The sequence below is a fragment of the Uloborus diversus genome, chromosome 1, assembly GCF_026930045.1.
Source record: "Uloborus diversus isolate 005 chromosome 1, Udiv.v.3.1, whole genome shotgun sequence".
Taxonomy (NCBI): Eukaryota; Metazoa; Arthropoda; class Arachnida; order Araneae; family Uloboridae; genus Uloborus; species Uloborus diversus.
The window spans coordinates 149,105,377-149,128,579 of NC_072731.1; the positions used below are offsets into that span (position 1 = coordinate 149,105,377).

At 36.8% G+C, this 23,203-nt stretch overlaps 1 protein-coding gene across 1 annotated transcript in view; it reads right to left on the reverse strand.

Moving 5' to 3' along the window:
• The window catches only part of LOC129222069 (nidogen-like), a 96,698-nt gene that overhangs the window by 28,071 nt on the left and 45,424 nt on the right, over positions 1-23,203 (reverse strand). Inside the window, exons 8-14 of the mRNA XM_054856501.1 lie at positions 21,582-21,791; positions 17,395-17,541; positions 16,048-16,170; positions 12,903-13,130; positions 3,974-4,199; positions 2,174-2,327; positions 1,183-1,559 (exon numbers count right to left, since the gene is read on the reverse strand). Of these exons, the coding sequence (XP_054712476.1) occupies positions 1,183-1,559; positions 2,174-2,327; positions 3,974-4,199; positions 12,903-13,130; positions 16,048-16,170; positions 17,395-17,541; positions 21,582-21,791 (1,465 nt within the window). The remainder of the gene's footprint in view (positions 1-1,182; positions 1,560-2,173; positions 2,328-3,973; positions 4,200-12,902; positions 13,131-16,047; positions 16,171-17,394; positions 17,542-21,581; positions 21,792-23,203) is intronic.

Genomic DNA, 23,203 nt, shown 5'->3' on the forward strand with positions numbered 1-23,203 from the left:
CAGTCGACATTTTTTGAAGAAACTGCCATTATCCTGACGGGAATACCTTCCGTAACAAATTTTACGCTTGGATGTTTTAATTGGGTAAAAAAAAATGAGATTCGTATCCATATCCGCGGATCTTGACACTAATGATCCGGATCCGGATCCGTACCGTATCCGCGGATCTACTTTTTTAACGATCCGACACGCTACACCTTTGTTTTGAGCACTCATTGACTGGACTATATCACGTGATACAAAATTTAAATTTTTTTTTGCGTTGCCAGAAGGGTAAGAAATAGGTTTTGCCATTCCGATTCACTTGTAGCCGAATTGTTTATTCATTGCCCCACCTGGTGTAGAAAAAACAAATTGAAACTGGTGCGCATAAATTTTGATGAGAAACTGATTTTTTCACATTTAGAGGACCTGATTTTATTCCTACTGTTAACTCGATATGGGTTTTCAAGACCCCGTAGTTCAAGGGAACCCTGCAAATAAATACAAGTATTAAAATCAACTAAAGAACAAACAAATTAAAAGTACAGTATTTGTTCATAAGTTCCCTTGCTTGCCAGTATGCTCTTTCTGATTGGTGCCGCATGCGTCCAAGGGAATGGAATAGATGGAGATCATCCATTTCGTCATTTGGGGCCAGAGAGGCCAAAAGTGCGTTCTATAGACAACGATTTAAAACAGGTGTTAGAAAAGACAATCCTGACGCGTAGCTAAGTGAAAAGAAGTAAGCTTCATCTCTGGGAGCATCCAGAACACTTCCACAACTAAGGTTAATTGTCATGTCATCAGGTCAGTTCCAGGAGCGGATCCATAGATGGGTTGGGGATCACGTCCCCCCCCCCCACACGCACGTACACAACTTTAGTAAGTTCTATAAATAAAATGGAGCATTTCATGGAATGCTAGAAATTCGTTTTAGCAATCAGATACAGAATATGTAACTTGCTTATTCTTGTTTTTTTGGTCAACTACTTGCGGATCACCTAGTATATAAGCTAGGTCTGAATCGGGTGGACGATGAAATTTTTGAGAAAGTTGTAAATGGCAAACAAGATAAAAATTACGTTTCTTTTTTGCAACTTTTCATACATGTTAAGGATTTTCCAGTGTTTATGAACATATGGCAGTGACCTCATTAAAAGAAGAAGCAACTATATCATTTTAGTTATGAATATCAATTACCTGTATCCTCTAGAACCTGAATCATAAACACATTCAGCTCTCACATGACAACTGTTTATGACGTTGCAGGGAATCTCAGCCTTTTCGCACCTGTAACCATCGCCGTTGTATCCCGGGTTACACTGACACCGGTATCGCAAATCTACCGAATCATAAGCACAAACAGCCTGTTCGTGGCAAGTGTTGCGTACATTACATGAAGCATCAAGATCTGGACTGCATCCACCAATTCTTCCGGTGCCTCTGAACCCAGCCAAGCACTGACAACGATACCTCTGGCTGCCTGAGTCGTACAGGCACTGTGCGTTGGGGTCACAGTTGTCAGCTGTACTGCATTCGTCAACAGGTGTGCACGTCTGGCCGTCCCCTTCATACCCCTGGAATAAAATGGATGATCGAAAATAAAAATCAGATGCAATCAAAAACAAAACAATCTGAATTTAAAAATTAACTTAAGTTCTATTTGACTTTAAAGGACCAAATCAGGCAATGAAACGCAAAGGGATGTAAGTGGACATTTTCAAGTTTTGAGTAAAATGCGTTTAAAGATAGCATTCTAGGTAGGCTCCATTAAATGTTTTTTATAAATCATGCTATACAGCAGCACCTACCAGGGCTACTAATTCTAAGTCATGTCTCAAGACAGAGGAGAGGCTCCCCTACTATTTGTACTGGTTATCTCCAAATTTTTAATTTTGCCACTTACATTCCTTTGCTTCTCACTGCTTCAAATGTCATTAAACTGGCTGCATATATTAATTGGTTATAGCAATGGGATTTTTTTTTCAGGAAAAATGTTGCAAAACATTGTAACAAGAACGAACAATAAAATTTTAATGCCGATTCTGTCAAACTATCTCAATATCCGAGCAATTGCCGGTCGTCTTGCCCAGTGGTAAGAGAAGATTTTATTTACATCAATAATAAAAGATCAGAAAATCTGTCAATCTATTTTAAAAGTCAGATAAAAACTTATTAAAACATACCTTACCTCATTACAACGGCAGACGTATCTCCCCACAAATTCATCTCTGGTACACAATGCATGGGGAGAGCATATGTTGACACGATCGCAACCCACATCATCGGCTCGAGTGCAAGTCTGACCATCGCCTCTGTAGCCAGCGTTACACCGACATTGATACCTGGGACGAAAGGAAACAGATCAGTCGTCAAGTCATCGCTTTGTTATGCATTGCAATGCACGTTGTTCACACTCGTTTTGACGTATACAATGTGGAAAGAGGACAGCTTTTTTTTTTCTCTCTCAGCAATCAAGAAGATTGCTTAGTGATCTCACTCCGACCACGGCCTGACGTAAGGAAATCTCAAACGTCTTCATTAGAGCTACTATATAAGACTATATAGTAGCCTTAGTATAAATGCTTGGTTGAAGGTTAGATTAGTCGCATGACTCATTTTAATTTGGTTAAAGGACCAATGCTCAAATCGTCACACAAAAATTGTTTTTTATGGTAAAATTCATTGAAAATTTCTTTATAATAATAATAATTATTATTATTACTATTTTGACATAAAAATTTGAAATTCTGTTAAGACCTTCAAAGTTTTTTTTTTATTTTTTTAATACTATCTTTCAAAGTTTAACAGAAAAAAATACGTTATTTATTTCCCCCTCACCATTATAGTAGCAGTGACGGATATAAGGAGGAGAAAGCTCGGGGCCCTTACTACGGTTGGCATTTTCTTGGGTGGGGGGAGGACAATTGCACCTTATTTCTGAGGGTTTTTGTCTTTGAAACTCGATATAAAAACTTGAAGAAAGATAGATCAAGGGAACAGGTTCTCGATATTCATCTGCTCGGAAAAATTGACGGTCCAGCACTGCATTACAGCTAAAGTAAAGTTCGACCATGACATTTTTTCATCATAAAACCGTCCAAGAATAAATACACTCAAAACCATTGCAAAAATTTCTATTTCTTGACAAATCAAAGTTTTAAGAAAATACTCCAATTTGATCTGTAGTTTCTATTAACGGAAATCACACATTATTAAGAAAGTAATTTTTTATTCAAAACTTATTATCGTCTTTTCTTTTTCCAAAAATATGGTCACCGAGAGCAAGAAAGCTCACATCTTAATTAGTATAGCATCACAGTAACTGCTACGAAAAATACCTATACAAATGCTTATGACAATCCATGAAGTGGAAATAGTGTTTAATCTGAGAATGATTGAAAATCTTAAAAGGTAAACTAGACTGCATGAAAAATTATGACTTTTAGAAGTACAGAGTAATTACCTAGCTGCTATTCAAGATTTCGAAACTTAGAAAGTTTCAGTAACAAATCAATTTTTTATTAATTAATTTATTCATTTATTTTTTTTAACGATTTTTACTTCCTACGAGTAGGCTTATTTCAGGTACCTGTAGTTACAGTCGTTTATGAATTGAGCAGGTACGTATTTTTTGTGTTTCAACGTAGTGCACAAATTGCCCAAAATATATTCCTCCTTTTTTCCGCTTTAATCGATTACATTTGTTTTCTGATAAACTTAAAAAACTGTTTTTATGTCAAAAAAAAAAAAAAAAAAGAAAGAAAAAAGAAAAATGAAAAAAAAAATCAATGAAAAGTTTTATCCTTGTTTTACAAAAAGGTGATCTTTTGAGATATCACCAAATAAGAAGAAAATCGACGCTGTTTTGCTGTTAAAAAATGAAGTTAATACTATCAAGGGGTAAATCAGTTACCACTCAACAGGACCTTTTTATAGATCAAATTATATTTTTTGATGCACAAAACAGAATGCTAACATTAAGTCATACCTCTGTGATTGGGAATCAAACACACACTGGGCAGCAGGATGACAGTTATTAATGACGTCACAACTAGAAAATTGTCCTTCTGGAAGACACACGTAACCATCTCCGGAGAAGCCAGCATTGCAGGCACAATAGTACGCTTCTCCTACTTCATCGTATAAGCAGCTACCATCTGGATTACAATTGTCTGCGATATCGCAAGAGTCCTCCACGCAAACTACACCATTACCTTGCAAAATGGAGAAAGATTCCAATATAAAAATACAATGTTATTTTAGAGTACATAACTATAATTTCTCCTACGTATTATTATCAAAAATGATACCAGCGAGAAGTATTACACGAAATTTACCATGTGAAATTTAATGACCGAGAAAAGATAAAATGGAGGGAGTGAAGACTTTCATTCGTGAAGCCAACACCCCAAGTCACGTGACAGATTTTAGAGAAAAGCATTAGAAAAAAAAATCAGGTTTCTTTCTCTTGTTTCATGCAAAACGTGCCAACTATTCGTCGTTGTTGAGACACATGACTTGGGGTCTTTGGGTCAGCTTTCGCTAAGCCAATGATTGGACTTGCTTGTTCTATTTTAATTCCTGCTCTAAGACTGGAGTTAGTATCCAAAGCATCCGTAACCAAGAGTGAAACAAGAGGGAAAGGTCATGACCCCACCCCTCCCATTTAAGATAACATTAGGGTGCTTCAAAAAAAAATTTTTTTTTTTTTTTTTGAATGTCTCTGGTCTTACCCTGAATTTTTTTTTTTTTAACACTATTCAAAAAGATGGCGTAGGCGAATTTTCAGTTCAATAGAATAATATTTAGAGGTGGCGCAACACGATTGAAATCTGTTGAAAATCAGCAATTCGGACAAATAGAGAATAGCGCATGATGCCATAAGCTGAAATAACATTTCATTTAAAGGGGAATGATTTCAAATGTTTTTTTTTCTTCGTCTCTACACGGCAAACAATCTCCAATCAGTCAATAAAATAATAACTCACTATGAGATAACTCTCTTCCCCATCCCGCCGTGTAATTGTATCTTCCCTTGTTATAACTTTTGCATAGCAAAGGCATCTATAAGCTCAGGCTGCTACAGTAGAAAGTATGGGTCGAAAAGTGGATGATTTTACACTTAGCCACTCGTCCGTTAAGAAGACAAGGGCAAACTATTCGCAATGAATTTAGCTATCAACTTAAAAAAAAAAAATTCCAATCTGTGGCTACAGTCTCCTTGATGACGGGAAACTAATGCGAAATATATCCGGAAAAACAAGGGAGGATCGCTTGCCAGTTTTAGTATCAGGACCAAACATTGATGATCAGCTGCTGGGTGTTCCTAAATTAGAATCGGGAACAGGAATTGCTATGAAAAATGCCGTTGGAGAATTGTAAGACAAATGGCAGCTTACTGAGCTCTTACGAGATATGTGCTTCGATACTACATACAGTAATACTGGTACTAAAATTGGAGCATGTTCGAATTTGGAACAAAAGCTGGGAAAGCAACTTCTGTATTTTGCTTGCCGGCACCACATTCCAGAAATTGCGCTTTCTGCGGTATTCACGCAATGCATATGACCATTCTCGTCCAATAGACCTACGTTGCTGCTTTTCAAGCGATTTCAGCAGTCATGGTCAATAATAGATCATTCTAGTTTTGAACTTGGAATGAGAAACACTGAGGTGTTGGTATCTATTCAGAACAATGTGCAACCAGTAATGGAATTTGCATAAATTCAACTTCTGATGCCCCATGCAAGAGAAGATTACAGGGAGATGATGGAGATTGTTGTAATTTTTCTGGGAGGAACTCCTTTTCCTGGTGTACGCTTCTGAGCCCCAGGAACGTTTCAACGTGCCAGATGGATGTCGAAGATTCTGTATAATTTCCAAGTTGTCGATGTTTCGGAACCAGTTCAAACTTGCAGTAGGAGAAAGCGAAGGGATTCGTAACATCTGTATCTTTATTGTGAAAGAATACCTGAGAGCTTGGTTTACAGCACCCTTTTCTGTACAAGCACCGAGAAATGATTAGGAACTTCTTCAGCGTCTTGTAGCATATGAAGAGGAAAACCCGGAAATATCAGCTGTGGCTATTGAAAAACTGGTTCTGCATCTATGGTATCTCAACGAGCATCTCGTAGCACTCGCATTCTTTGACTCGGATGTTTCAGTGGAAGAAAAGCGAGAGATGGTCAAAGCTCTTCATGAACGAGACGGATGAACTACTAAAGCGCTCAAAATTGCAAAAGGAGGATATTCAGGAATTGATGACTAAGACATTGTCCAGTTTTGTGACGAAAAACACTAACATGTTTTTCAGCCTATTATGTATTGACAGGGAGTTCCAGCAAGTTGGTCCTGAGCATTGGGAACTTCAAGATACCTACCATTCGCTTCGATCTAGCTGAGAAACTGATAGTTGTAAACGTCAATGCGAAGGGTGGCGTGGCCCTTATCGAAACGTTTGCTAAGACTATTACTAAAGACGAAGAGCAGAGACGGTGTCTTCTTCAAGTGGTTCAGGACAATCGAAAAAAGTATCGAGGTTGCAAAAAAAGTAACCATAAAAATTAATTTGAGACCTAATGAGCGAGTTACTATATTAGCCCAGTAAATTTAAGATTTTTTGCACCACAAATTCATAATTAAGAAATATTTTCAAAATTAGTGCCTCATAGCATGTAGAGTAAATCCTAAAAAGTTCACTAAGTTCCCATGTGAGCTTCCGTCCAAAATGGCGGATCAAAGATGGCCGCCAGAAGTTTTATTTTTCCTTATAACTCGGGAAAAAATGAAGATTTTTCAGTTCTAAAAAACTGTATGCTCTAAAAGTAATACTGTTTCGGTATGTACCCTAAAATAACCAATAAAAAAGTTCAAACAGTTGAAAAAAGCTAAAATAGCCAAAAGCTAATATTTCTATTTTCTACGTAATAAGCAGCAAAACAAACAAGCTTCTGAAATAAAGATTTTGTTATGGTATTCTTTCTAAAATATTAACTGCAAAATGATTGATAAATTCCATTTACTGAATAACCAAGTAGCTTTTATTCCATTTCTGAAATCTTGCTATCTCTAGCTTTGGAGTGAGAATATGATAAGGGGGAAAAAGTGACCTTTAAAGAATTTTCAAGAAAATTGTAGAATATTTAGTACTTTAATTACTTTAGTACATTTAGTACTTTAAAAACTGGTATATAATATCTTATTGAAAAACATGTAAAAATATATAAAGAGAAGATAGTAATATCAGTAAAAATCTAGGAAGAAAAATAAGCATCATCATTCAACATCGTCATCATCTTCATCTTCGAAACTGTGCACAGACACTGAATTTTCACGTGTTTCACCTAAACAGCGCATGCAAAACTTGGAACATTAAAGATCTGCGTTTTCATTGGCCCCTGAGATCACAGTCTCACATAATTGCGGTTTATATTGTAGTCACAAAACATTAAGTAAAGAATAAGAAGGGGACAAACGAAAAAACCGGAAGTGACGAAAGCATTGTGCACAGTCCACTTTCTTTCGTAACACATCCCCAATTCAATAGGATGAATGTTTTTCTTCAGCCACTATTGTACTTGAGGATAAACACACGGTTAATGCTGTAAAGTTGCTGCACTTGTGGGTGGAAGGGCTGCAAAGTTTTAAATTTCAAAAGAACGAGTTTTGGTTACTTAATTATTACTGCGATTGTATGGTATCCCCTACCCCCGTCTGGTGTCTTGAGAATTAAGTCTTGCCCAACCACAAAGATGTTTCAGAAACATTTCTGCAATCTGAATGACCTTTTCTGGATCAAGCTGGAACTATTCAACTGTGAGATTAGAGAAAGCAATTTGCTGTTTTCCTGTAGCAACTTGAGAGCTCCAGATTTCTGCTTTCTTAATATTGCTGACGTGGACTCCCATCCTGTGGCTGCGTGGAGAAAAAGAAGAGGATCCTTCAGGGAACCCAAGGCTTTTTTTTTACTATCAATACAGTGTAATATTTTCTTTTGTATTAAATTGGTTTGGGGGTGACAAATACAGCGTGAAGTTCCTGACATACCCCTCTTTCACTTAGAATCGAAAGTAGATCTGCATTCCTATTACTGCGATTGGTCTGGAGCTGTTTTGGTACGTTTTTATTACAATTGAGCAAATTAATACATTGGCTTCCCTATTCACTTGTATAAAAGTCATTCCTCCTAATCGGAAGTGTTCCATAATAATTTGAATTAATCTTGATTGATCCGAATTCCGCGAAAAGTTAATAGTCGTTCCACTACGTTTTCTTCAAAAACCAGTAGTCTCAGGCATTTGCGACTTCTATGACTTCCTGCAAATCCAGAAGCTCTATCCACCCTAGCCAGTGACTCGAGGTAATCAAAGCATCGATTTAAAAGAAAAGATTTCATTCCGTCGGAATTGAGAATGAGAAAATGGTAAACTAATTTAGACTGAAAAGCACGAAACGACAAAAGACGATTCAGTACATTTAGAAAGTAGGTTTAATACGTTTTTAAGTTCACTGTCGCGAATTAAATTCAATTTTTTTTTAAAACTTCATTGCAAAACGCGCCTAATACTATTTCGTGTGGTGTGAATACTGAAAAGTAGGTAACTACAATTCAGTTTTTTTTTCACACTGTATATACTTCAAACTTCAAGGATAACTCAATAAACTAATGATTTTTGAAGATAATTTGGATATGTGGGTGTGGGGTCTCGGAAGCGCGTCATTCTAATAATCTCAATGGTGGGTTCGATTCCCGCCCTTTGCCCTGGTAGTAATTTCCTTTCCGTGCTGTTAATTATGTCTTATACTATGTGCCAGCATTGTACTATCTATCATATTGGACGTGAGTTCATAAACGGGTCCAGAGTAACCAAGTAGACGAACTCGAAATATATTGTTACAAATTCTGTAAATAGTAATTATTGTAGTAACGTAACCTGTAAATAGTTTCCCGTAATGAATATACAACCCCTATACATTCGGCTAAAGTATACGATCCCCTATTTCTTTTTTGTTCATTGATAAAACTTGATAACGGTCTACTATTTTCGAGAAGTGTTTGGAATCTTGTGGAATATTTGAGAGATTTCTTTCGATGTTTATAAAAGCGTCCCGCGTGATAAAAAGTTAGTTTCGATTGAGAATTTGTTCTGAGAGTGTATTAGCTCTGTTTATTGCGAGGCATTTCGCTGTGTTGTTTTTCGCATTTGGAAGTAAATACGTGTGTAACCGTTGAGTTCACGGTGTGGTGTGATATTTGCTTAATTGCTGATGATTAATTTAGCAGTTGTTGACGATCTTTCCTGTACATAGTGTAAATAAATTCTCTGTGTTTTTAATCAAGAACTGTGTCGTCCTTTCAAGAAAGTTGGAAGTCGCGCCGGATCCGTTACAATATGTAACCAAAAAACCATGTCTTGGAGATGTGAAGACGTAATTTCGATGTTTTTGAACTACCATTTCTAAGTTGTATTTAATTCCAAGTATTTATGTCTTCTTTTGAACAAGAATTTTCAATAAAAGTGAAACTTTCTACATTTTTTTCCAAATTTGGTGCTCTCATGTTGTAGTACTCAGCCGAAATGGTTTGATGTCATCCAATTCTGATAACCAGGTATCCACAAACCACAAGATACAGGAGCCATACCCGTTTTTCAAAGCTAGCTTGATATGTTTACGTTATGACTACTGATGGTGACGCTGCTGTCACTCAGGAAAATGAGTACAGATCAGCAACCTAAGCTACTTCCAAAAGGGGAATATTATCTTGGCATCAAAAGATGAATTTTATATGCTTCAATATTTCTGCCAAGACAAAAAAAAAATAGTTTTAAATAATTCCAACGAAAAAACATTTACGGGAGGTATCAATATTTAAATCCACATCACAAATTGTGAAGATAATTTGAAATCGAAAACATTCCGGGAGAGATTTCCTTACTGGTCGAGCTTCTTCCCCAGTCGTTTCAGACTCCAATTCAATGTCAAATTTGTCACAGGATCGAGTCGAAAGCAAAATCGAAGTTAATTCGTGCATTCAAAATCCCGAAGTGTAATCCGAATATACCAGAACACGTTTAACTACTGATAACATATCAGCATTGAAAAACACTGTAACTTTATGACCAAAACAAGTCAGAGCCGTGTCCAAGGGGAGGGTTTTAGGGGTTAAACCCCTCCCATTAGGAAAAACAAAACAATGAAACATTAAATGATTTTCAAAATGTCTTTTAAGTTTTAATTAATTTTAGAGTTAATACTCTAATACAGTGTTCAACCTCTTTAATATTTACCCATCTTTAACAATAAACATTTTCCTGAATTGTAGGATTCTCAAGCACCTTCATCGCTAAATACACTCTGTCGCAAAAAAATATATGCACCTAGAGGAATTAGAGCCACAATCATGAAACTTGGCACAAATGCAGTTTGATAGCCGATATACAAATGAATAAAATTTCAGCTCCAATGAAACAAGGCTAAGCGCGCTACGAACATGTGAGTTGCACAGGTGGGAGAGTTTAAAAGCATGAGTACTTGTGCCGTAGGGCTATTCAGTCGAAATTGTTGACTTCAGTAGATTGTATTGTGACTTAAGATGCCTCTAAAACGTAACCGGCGGCAGTATGAACAGCTGACGGAGTTTGATAAGGGCCGTATAATAGTCCTCAGAGAAGGAGGTTGGTCAAACAGGAGTATCGGCTGCCACCTCGGACGGAGTGATATGGTAGTTGCTTGGTGTTGGCAACAGTAGATCACGGAAGGATCGTCTACCGTCGCGGAGGGTCAGGGCGTACCAGGAACACAATTGAACGCGAGGATCGCGCAATCAAAAGAGCGGCCACGCCGGCGCCGATTACGTCGCCAGCATCGATTTAACGCCACTTACCTCCTTCCAGGCATCCGGTGAAATCAAAGGAAACCATTAAGAGACGACTGGCCGAAATTGGCTTGGAGCCCACTTCCATTAAGACGCTTGCCAGTGACTCCACATTACAGGCAGTGTCGACTGGATTTTTGCCGACCTCGGGCAGCTTGGAGCGTAACAGACTGGAGGCGTGTGATCTTCAGCGATGAATCCCGATTCAGTCTCAGTGCTGATAATCACCGTACACGTGTGTGGAGGTGCAACGGCCAGCGCTTCGATCCGGCATTTGTTGTCGAGCGGGATACAGCTATTTGACAAGGTGTGACAGTGTGGGGAGCGATTTCTTGGGACACACGATCACCTCTGGTTTTTTTCCATGGCACTTTGACAGCTCGCAGATACGTGGACAGCATTTTAACGCCGATTGTTCTGCCCATACTATCAAGTCGCCCTGGCGCCATTTATCAGCAGGATAATGCTCGTCCACATACTGCTCGATTCGCTCAACATTATCTTCAGGGATATGACGTACTCCCATGGCCTGCCAGTTCACCAGACCTTTCGCCAACAAAGCATGTCTGAGACTTGCTGGAAGGCAACTGCAGCCATCCCGGGATACAGGGGAATTAACGACACAGTTGCAAAAATTATGGCATGATCTTCCGCAGTTGTTCATAAGTGACCTAATTGATTCGATGCCACGCCGTGTTTCGGCTTGTATAGCTGCTAGAGGTGGTTTTACTATTAACTGATTTGTAACCTTTTGCATGCTGTAACTGCTTAATGAAGTTATTTTTTATTCTGAATTTTTAATCATCTTCTTATCTCTTTATACACTACATGTCTGCCAAGTTTCGTGAGTGTAGCTCAATTTCTTCTGGGTGCATATATTTTTTTGCGACAGAGTGTGTTTAAAAAAAAAAATAAAGATGAAGGAATGGCTGAAAAGTCTGGCAATGCTGAGCATGCAGGGGAAACTTATTTAAAGAGAGTATTAGACAATGATGTAATCAAAAGAAGAAAAAAAATAGAGGGGCACGGGAAATGGTTACTTTGCTTACTATTAGGTTTTTTTATGGTCAAAAAGGAAAAGTATTTTGGGTTTCGGAAAAGGATATGCAGTCGACTCCCGCTACAATGCGATTCGACTTACGCGAAATGGCTATAACGCGAAATTTTCAAGAATAACGAATTTTAGAGCTGACGCGAATTTCTCGCCCACAACACGATTTTTTTGGAAGGAAGTATCAGCTTCGTTATTGGCTACTAAACATAGATTTCGTGAATGTTATCGCATCCCTGTAAGCATCACTGACAGTGAAAGTTCACACACCAAACTAGTCTAGTGCATCAAATAACCACTCTCAGCTTCTTTCATTTATTTATTTTTTTCATTCTAAATATAAAAGTTGATGAAATATAATGGCACCTTTGTGTCTCTTTCATCTAAAGTTTTAGTTTGAGGGCTGTTTGTAAGTGTCTTAAAGTATTTGATATGCTTTAAAAAATTTGTATGCATACGTTTTTCCACAACGCGAAATTTCGACTTACGCGAGGAATCTTGGAACGCATCCCTCGCGTAAGTCAGGACTCGACTGTATCCTCAAATCCTTCCCTTTGGATAAGCCTTTGGTGTTTACTGGATGAATTTGTCGTTTCATATATCAGAAGAATCAGTTGTTTGGTATCAAATTTATATTTTAATTAAATTCCTGAAAAAAAAAAAGATTTCATTTAAAAAAACATAAAATATTTAAAAAAAAAGGTCTACTTATCGAACTAAAATTGGTATTCAACATGCTTAGTTACTTTAATTTGAGAATGTAAGTTTTAAGGAAAAAAGTTTGAACCCCTCCCTTTTTGAAATCCTGGACACGGGCCTGAAACAAGTGTATCATTTGCGATTAGATCCGGACTGAGTTTGATATCACGTTTTTTAAAGCAACCAAATTTCTCATATAGTTAAAAAAAAGTCTTTTGCGGCCTTAAAACGGAGTTCTGCCAATAAGTTCATACCAAGGTGGAAAGGAAAGTATTTAGATGAATCTTTTACCTGTGTATCCCGATCTGCAGCGGCATTCGTGCCTCTGTCTTGCTTCCACGAAGATGCACTCTGCCCGATGGTCGCAATAGTTTATGACAGAACAATCGTCTTCTTCGCCCTCTTGACACGAGAGGCCATCGCCTACGTATCCCGGCCTGCATTGGCAATGTGGTCCTTGTAGCCTTTCTACGCAATCAGCATTTGGATCACAATTCAAATCTGAGCATGTACGTTTACCTATCGAAATATACATGATTTTACGTATTTATTCATAGTTCTCTTCGAGAATTATCAAAGATATGACAATAAAATATACATAACTGGGTTTATCATTGAAACAACGAGAATTAAAAATAATGTTCGTGTAAATGCAGCAACACGGTGCAGCAGAATAATGCACGGTGTCCAAAAATGGTGGAAAGATATTCGCCATTTTCAACTTTAATAATTAAAATACTAGCAGGCGAAATGAAACGTAGTTCGCCGCGAAAGAATAAAAAACTGAAATTTTCTTTGATGTTGATTGCCTGAAGTAGAGGGTGCTATTGCTAACCAATTAAGCTAAAAGAAGAAAATGGCAAATTCGCAGGAGAAAGCGCAGTGTTTGCTGTATTTAGCCGAAATAAAATTATCTATTGCAGTGCTAAAATATTTTCAACCGTAAAGATCCACCAACTATGGCATTTAATGAACTTATGGTACCATGAATACGGGCTACTTTGGTCCGCATTTCAGAACTTTTCATTTTTTCCCAATAATTTTGTTACTATCCCTATTTCTATGCTGCCGTGGTAACCTTTTTTACACCTCAAGAGGACTTCATTAAATTTTTGAATAGTGATCCTGTTTTTTTAAGTGTTATTACCCTTTTCAATAATTTTTATTTGGTCCAATTTTACCCTTGTGTTTGGGTTAATATGGTTTTCCCTATTAAAATCAGTTTAACTAACTAGGGCAAAAGAAAAACTTGTGTTGATTCGAAAACCTATTTATTTGAAAGAAAAAACATTTCACATGCCGTTTGAGTCACATTGACACATTGGTTTTAAGGAAATTAAAATAATAATAATAATGTGTGTGTAGGCCTAGTTACTGTCTCACAAATTACCGACAGAGAACAGTCATACTTTCATTAGTTTTGGAAGTTGAAGAATTTTATTAATAGAAAACACCATTTGCAGAACAAAGAATTCTTAACTGTCGGTTACTTTCAAAACTTGCTGGTATGTTCCATTTACTCGACAACAGCTCCTTCTTCTCTCACATCAACAGCTATCCCTGGAAACTTCAGCCCATTCTTTCAACAAGAAAAAAAAAGCCATGAACTTTTCATCAAATTTTTGAAATTATTTTAGATGTAGATGTAGACTTCTTCGGGACTATCACCAACTTGAAGTACCTATTTATCTTCCGTATAGAAATCATGTCACTGCGGGTTGAAGAGTTGAGGCTGTAATCATACTCTTTATCCGTTGATGAGAGTTCCCACTTTTTTCTTATGCTTCTCCTGTTCAGAATTTTACTATTAACTTTAGTTTTCTTTTCCAAGTCCCTCTGACGGATTTTTTCAAGCTTTTACGCTGGACCAAAGTAGGTCGTAATTTTGAGGCGAGGAGAGCTGTTGTTACGGTGAATTTTTTAAATAAAAACCTTACAGAAATATGAATTGCAACTTGCATAAAGTATTAAATAATGTTTATAAACAGCTACTAAAACTCTCAGCAGATGTTGAACTGTTTCCACATGTACAAGTTTAAGAAAATGTAAAAACTCGTGATAGCAAAGTGAACAAAACCACCACTAGCGCTCCCCGTGGAGAGCTTTTTATGAAACTGTTTGTTATACCTAACTGCATGTTTGATGCTGCTCCCTAGCGGGAACTTAAAAAAAAAAATTAAAGATGCTTCCTAAAAGTTAGCACAGAATGTTCATTTTATATTATCTCGTTTTTTCAATTTGGGCCAAAGAAGCACCCCCCATGACCAAAGTAGCCCGTATTTACGGAAGGAAGTTGGGAATTTCTTTGCAAGTTCATCGGTGATTTCATTACGTATAACCATAATCCACACGGCGCTGTCTTCTGTGTAGTCATCATTTTCTTTCCTCAGCTCAATTGGCAAGCAACTATCTTTCTCTACTTCAGGTAATTAATACCTTAAACGCTTATGGCTTTGGTAGTTATGTAATTAGGAACGATAGATAAGACGCCTCTATTGTTGAGTATATCTAATGTGGTAAAGAGCGAAATTTCATTAAAAAACAAGTTCTAATTTTGAAGCTATTAGAACCACGCCCTTTAAAATGAGAAAATAAAGCCACATAATAAAAATAGCGAATCAAAACCTTGAACGGTATTTAAGTTTTTGAAAATATGAATTGAATCAATGAGAAGCAAAGGAATGCAAGATGGCTTTTTCAAGTTTTTACTGAAGCGCGTATAGTGTTCTAACCATAGGTTGGATTTCTTTGAAAAGTTGTTCTAAATCACGCAGTGCAGCAATACCTACCAGGGCTACTAGTGCCATCTCTTGCCCAAAGCAGGTCAGAGTTTCTCCCACCACCTGTACTAATTAAATCCATAAATTTCTGTTTTTACCACTTACATCCCGAAAGTGGTCACATAAGTGAATTTTCATAAATGGGTGATATGGTTACGTATGCATATCATCAATTGAAATCAAAACTGAGTTACACTGCACCGGCTGTACAATGGAATAAATTGGCCGTCGTAAGGCTCAAACTTGAAGCAAATATTACAATTTCCATTGCAAATTCTTATCTTACTTTGTTGTATTTGACCATTCAATGAGTCTGTTCATTACCAAGGAAGACGTTGTACCGAAAGACTTGTTACCAAGATTGATTTGTTTCCAAGAAAGACTTGTTACCAATAAAGACTTGTTACTAATAAAGACTTGTTACTAATAAAGACTTGCTACTAATAAAGACTTGCTACTAATAAAGACTTGTTACCAATAAAGACTTGTTACCAAGAAAGATGTTACCAAAAAAGACTTGTTACCAAGAAAGATGTTACCAAGAAAGATTTGTTTCCAAGAAAGATGTTACCAAGAAAGCGTTGTTGCCGAAAGCAAAAACCGTATCCCATAAAGTTATGATACCTTATTCCTCTTCAATTCTGTTTTATACTTACGCTCGCAGTTAGTCCCATCTCCAAGATATCCAGGTTGACAGCGACAGGCAAAGGATCCGGGAATGTTAATGCATTCTGCATGAGCGTGACAGTTGTCTCTTCCAATTGCACATTCGTTTACGTCTAGAAACAAGGAGGAAATTGAAAAGACATTTCATGAGCAGTTTCAAGCAGATATGAAGTAGCATACGAAGAGCGAGCTAGGGAAAAGAAATTTATAATATAGTTTATTGTATCAGGTAACCTACGCTGCTTAGTAAGGAATTGCTTTTGTATTCAGTTCAAGATACTTTTTTGCGGACTCCTGCTGGTGAGGTAAATTTATTTTAGCTACCAGTTTTTGGAATTCTCATCTTCAATGAGATGACATCTGCCACCAGCTCGGTTGTCCCCTATTCCAGACTAATGAGTGCAAACAAGGACGAAACTTCAGTCTCTGTATGGGATAACCGGGCTGTCGGTATATTGCATGTAGTTCTACCTTAGCTCTGGCTTAGGGGTGGTAACTTACTGCATAACACACCCTAAGGCTTTGCATGAACGAGTTTACTCACTAGTGTCTTAATTTTTATCTCTAAAAAAATCCTTTTCTTTATTTTTTCATGTTTATCGTTATAAATATCTGTCTTTTTTGGGGAGGGAGGAGAAGGCGACTTTCAAAAAACTTATTAACATTCCTGAAAGTTTATCCTGTAAGCGACAAACTTCTCATGTCTTTTTAAAATTTAGTTCAATGATAGAATTTATTGTTTCAAAACACAGATGACCTTCAGGTACAGATAGTTTTTATAGATCAACCTCTTATTAACTGTACAGGTGTTGTAAGCCGAAACTGTTCCTACGAAGTGTAAGACAACGTGAGATATCAAAGACGAGACATGCACAATGCACATACTGCGTTAGCAGTTGTTGACAAAGCACGAGGTTACAGCAACACCTTACATTTGGCTCTGCTTTGACCTCTATAATAGATATCTAAAACTAAAACATGATAGTCAGGGCTACAAATTCTTAAAAATTATAGGAGCAAAAGGAACGTGCTCCAAAGTACCCGTGTTCTGTTCAAGTTCTAAAACGCAGTTTTGAAAACGGTTGAAATGCAAAAGATTTAACGGAAAAGCAACCTAAACATGCCAATAAACATTTGGAAACAAAACTAGAATAAAAATTACGTAATATTTAGGTTTTAAAACCTATTCTATCGTAGCAGTTTTAATATACTTTAAGAGAGGAATGCCAAGAGAACGAATGCTATATTCAATTGTAATTTCTGGGATGATTTGGACGCAATCACGTAGAAAATTCAGAGCTTTTTCATAAATAGTTAATTGAAAAAATGAATTTTACCTATGCAGGTAGTACGCTTTGCTTCAATGGCTTCTTCGTAAATGGCTTGATACCCTTGTGAGCATGCACAGCGGAAGGAATCGCCTTCGACTACGCAGTTACTATTTAGTCCACACTGGTGACGGCCTTCTTTGCAAGGGTCTTCCACTAGATTTAGAAGAAATTTTGTACTTCATCTAATCAATAAAATGATTAGAATCTGATACTAATGATAAATGATAAAAGACGATCAATACAAATGAAGTGTTATTTTGAAAAAAAAAAAAAAAAAAACAATTCAGTTGTATCCCATTTTTTATAGATATTTTTTCCGGAAGAGCATAGTCCAAAACATGCGCTGAGTTACTTATTTTTCTTAATTTTGACTTATTTTCTTCCTTAAAAAACTAATCTTAAAAGACGTTCAGTCGCTATTTTCATTTTCGCTGCTGACGTTACTAGTGGACAAGCCGCTAGCGTTGTCAGAACAAAGTTTCATGACATTTCCAAACTTGTCCAAATGAATATTTCATTCAACCAACAATTATCGTTCCGCTAATAATTACTCACAGTGAAAAATCACCAAAAGGTGATATAGTACCTTGCCAGAAAAGACAATCCCGCGCTCCGATTCAGTCTTCGCTTGCGACGCCACATGATAAAACGTCTACTTTTAGAAATATGACGTTTTAAATGATTAATTAAAAATTAAAGGTTTTTAAAATAAAAGTATTTTGTGGTAGTACTTTGAACAGAAGGAAACAACTTCATCGCAAAAAGCGCCTTTTTTCTAGCATTTGATTTTTCTAGTGACATCATTCAACTACTAAAACTTATTTTTTTAAGATGGTTTTACGTGTGGTATAGTTACTTATTCCTTAACTTTCAAAGAATAAGAATGTATATTAAAATGGTTAAGGTGTGCAGGAAATTTTTTTCAATTAGAAATTTGTTAATATGCCTTAAAATAAAATGACTAGTTTTCAGGAGCAAATAATTTTAGCGTTAATACTTCATAAAAATGCAACTTTGTTATTTTTGAGGTCATTTGGAGAGAAAGATAATTCTTTAAATTCAAAATATTAAGAAAAGTATAATTTTAAAAATGCTCTTTAAATTCTGAAATCGGTTTTTGCATTTTTTATTAAAAATTTAATGCTTTATACATGATTTTTTTTATATTAATACAGAATTGGTATAATTATTAGTGTTATAATTTTATTTTATTTCATTTATTTTTAAGTTCGTGCAACTATGATTGACAGCTCATCTGCATTCCTTGTAAAATTTGGATTAAAGCTACCCCATGAACTACTGTGTGAAAAGTGTTCACGTTTTTAATGTAAAATGTGTCAAGCGTTTTGCAACCGAAGTGTCGCGCTTATTTCGTGCCTCACGATTAGTATTAATCACGAAGTAAATGACCAAATGAAAATGATCAATGGTAGATGCATGACCGTCCAAGACCATGTGATGAATAAATATTCAATAATAACACGTTTGAAAAACGCTGATTGACTTTGATACTGGTGAATATTGGGTTGAGGTCACTTACCCGAACCATTGTACAACAATAATGAGTTGCGAAATTATGCAGAGTTATTTGGCCTAATATCTTCTCAGCATCCGTTATGTTAGATTTCTGTTGCTTGATTTTTTGCAACTGATAAAACGGGTTATAAATCAATGTTCAATATTTTATGCTGTAATCTAATGTATACTTAACTACCAGTGTGGAGTTATTAATCCTTTTGTGAAACAATTTTACATTAAAAATTGTTCAAATGAAGTTTTCCACTTTCTTCTATATGAATAGAATCGAAAATTTCCGTCTGTTTCAAGTTTTTTAAAAAAAATTGTCATAATATCTCAATTATGCGTAATTGAAGCCTTAGAGTTAAAAATCTTTTTGCGATATTGCTTGAAGTTTTTGTATTGAAATATTTGATCAGTTTTAAATTAAATGACTTGTAAGATGTATAAAAAAGCTTTTTATCTTTTTTACAAAACGTCGCTTCGGTATCTAGCGAAATTGCGACTACGCTTTTTCAATTTGTAAATGTAGAGCATTCGGTTACACCAAGATGCGGCTGAATGTTTGAGATAGTCATTACAAAATTGTTGCTTTTTGCCCGTTTGTAATAGGGCTGCGGGGCCCGTTTGTAATAGGGCTGATAGGTTTTCCTACATTTGTAGACCTAGTGCAAAAGCTGATATGGATTCCTTCATGTGGCACATCCATCGGTGAAAAGCCATTAACCACGAAAACGTTGACGTCCAGTTTCCCCACCAGATGGAGGCACCTTGGCTCTCTTCGATGTGAAACTGGATTCGGAATTTGGTTTTATGGAGAGTAATCAAGTTCTAGGAAAACTCAAAAGATCTTTTTTGCGTCGTTATTGTACAACATGGACGCTAACGATTCTTCGTATCTTGAAAATTCACCGACTGGAGCCAGTTTAAACCTGCGCTTTTGTGCGGAAGAAGTCAACATTTAACCACCACATCACTCTGCCTATTTCCAAATCAAACGACCGTGCATGTTTTAAACAATGTAACGAGGAAGAATAAGCTAAATAAGCTAAATAAATAAATAAATTTGCTAAATACCCCCGTAGAGATAAATCCATTTTTTATAGTAATGTATCATGAAACTTATACACTGCTTGAAAATTGCTAAGGAACAAATGATTTATGCAAATTTGTACCTCAACCACCTGGTCAATGGAAATAAATTGAAGTTCAGATGGCGTGGTAGACCAAGACTCGTTATCTGTATAAAAGACAGTGAATACACGCTCAAGATAAGTACGAAAATTCACGCTGTTTGGTTTTTAACAAAAATAGTGCTGGATGTTAAAAAAGGTTTTTCTATGAAATTCTGTTTGGTTCTTAAAATACTTAAGAGTAAAATGTCAGCAAGACATCATTTGAGTATCTACGATCGTGGACGAGTGGTTAGACTACTGAAAGCAGGTCAAAGTGTCACCACTGTGACTGCTGCAATGGGTGTATAAAAAAGTGCCATCTCCAGATTAAAGACAGCCGCTGAAGGTGGAAATGTTTTGCAAAAGCATGCCGGGGGTCGTGGTAGGAACACCACATCTTCAGAGGATCGCTATGTAGCCCTCGTGGCAAAAAGGAACAGAAATTTCACTCTTGGACAGAGAGCTGCAAATCTAACAACCGCTTCCGGTACGCATGTTTCTGCAAGAACCATCTCACGGCGAGTAAATAATGTCGGTTTGTATGCAAGGAAGCCTGTACGTTGCATCCAAGTTCAACCACGCCATCGTCGAGAGAGATTACGCTGGTGTAAGGAACATGTTGGTGGGATCATCAAAATTGGTCTAGAGTGATGTTCTCTAACGAATCTCGTTTCAGTGTGACGAGTGATTCTGGTCACCAACTACTGTGGAGAGAGCGTGGAACACGTTATGCTCAAAAATTTGTTTGCGAACGTGATCGGTACGGCCCAAGCGTCATGGTGTGGGCAGGCATCATGCACAATGGCAGAACACCGCTTCACATTTTTGAATAAGAAAGCGATACGTCGCAAATGTATTGCAGATATGTTATGCTGGACCATGTTCCTCTTTTTAGGGGGGCTGTAGGTCCAGACTTTCTTTTTACGGACGACGGTACACGGCCACACTGAAGCATTGAAGTGTCAGACACATGAAGAAGTGAAAACATTCTCCGTATGCAGTGACCTGCTTACTTTCCCCGACTTAAATCTAATTGAACTTGCCTGGGAGGTTCTTGGCAGACGTGCTGCGCGAAGAATCGTCCCTCCCAAAACAGTACAAGAACTCAAATCCGCATTGAAAGAGGAGTGTGAAAACATCCCCCAAGCACTCCTCAATAATTAGTGGGGAGTATGGAAAACAGATGTGAATTGTGCATCGGTGTCCCTGGTAATCATACATCATATTAAGGTACTCATGTCTCCATCATTGTGACCTAGATCATTTTTTTGTGGTTGTATGAAAATCATCTAAGTAGGATTTTTTTTTTATTTTTAAGTTGTTACTTCATTGATGTAGTAATGTCTGTACTATTTTGTACTTATAATAGAGGCACAGCCTCTCTACAAACTAGATATTTCGTTCTGTTTCTTTAATCTTTATCTATTCTTAACTATTCCAAAAAACGTAATTGTTCCTTATCAATTGTCAAGCAGTGTAGATAATGGTGAAACTACTAACCACTCAGAGGCGAGATTTTATTCGTCATAGCATAACGAACAATCTGCTCTTGTCCATCATAAACGATGAAGTTCCTTGCCACCTTCAATCGAGTGGTCAGCATGGGCACTTCGCATTCGCTGTAAGTGATGGTCTGGTCTAGGGTAAAAGGCACTTCCAAATTGTTTCCCTCCAATCGATAAGATCGAGAAGCATGTGATCGAATAAGACCTAAATATTAAAAGACAATATTTTTTGATTATATACAGGGTGGTTATAAAAATAACGTGAGGTGTTCAGAGCCCTCTAGCAAGTTAAGTATTGGACAAAACATTGCCAAATTTCATGAGCGTACATAGCAGACCATGGGATTTCTATTTCTGCAATTAAAAAAAGTACCAAAATTCGCCACCAGGGAGATTTTGGCGCTGCAAAAGTGTATCACTTGCGAATACTGAAGAATTAAATGCTAAAAAATTCAGCACACATCAAGTTTTAAACGACAAATGTTTGTTGCTTTCAAATAAGGTTTAATAAAACCAACAAAAAATTTCAATTCGTAACAAGAGAAGAATAATACCAAAAGGTGTCACGAAGAAATTTTGGCGCGGAAGAAAGGATTTCTTCTTGAATAATATTCTTATAAGATAGTGCACCACCCCACTTTGACCTTTAGATACTGAGTGTATGGTGACAACATTTCTTTGATAGCAGATTTATTAGTCATGCATTTCCTACTGTATATCCACCGTGGTCGCCTATCTTTCACCTAGTGACGTTCCGCCATGGGGATTTCTTAATGGTGTGTTTCTACGACATGTTCCAGATGTCTCAACTTTGAAAACTCGAATAACATTGCAGGTAGGGGAAATCAATCTCCCTCCCCCCGCCCTTCCCCCGGATGCGTGGAAAATATTGTGCACTGTTTGCAGTACATGGAAAGTACCTCGATGTTGGTCATATTGAAACTTATTTGTTAGTAAAAATCATATTTTGGGAATAAAATTGATGCATATTTTTCAGTTAGCATTTAATCCTTCAATATTCAAAATAATACACCTTTTCAACGCCAAAATTTCCCCTGGTGACGATTTTTTGTACTAATTTTTTTATTTCAGAATTAATATGTATGATTAAATCCTATACCCGCTTTGCCCAAAGGCACGTTTTTTTATTTCAAGAATTGTAACCTTAAATTTTAAAAAGGAACAAACGAAATGACCATCGTAGTTTGTAGTTGGATGGTGTCAGAATAAAGTAATATTATTGACAATCAAAAAAATAGGTTGGTCTTCGACTAATCGCAAGTTACAAAGCTTCATTTTTTAAAAATTTCAAGCCTGGTTGCGTCATGCGGCTTCACTGCTGCTTTTCTGGTACTGATAATAACTCGGGGGTGTTCGGGTAAACACGACATACGTATTCATCGCCACTAACACACCCTAGGGGGAGGGGGATTCGAAGGCCTGTCCGCTTTAGGCCATCTTCCCCTACATTATTTCTCAAGTAAGGGATTATTTTAAAGGTTTTTTTTTTCCACTGCTATCGACGTATTCTGATGACTATTGCTGTGTGTTTCTTGTAACTACATCTGAGCATAATTTGGCATAATAATCTGGCTTAAGATTTAAAAAACAACTGTA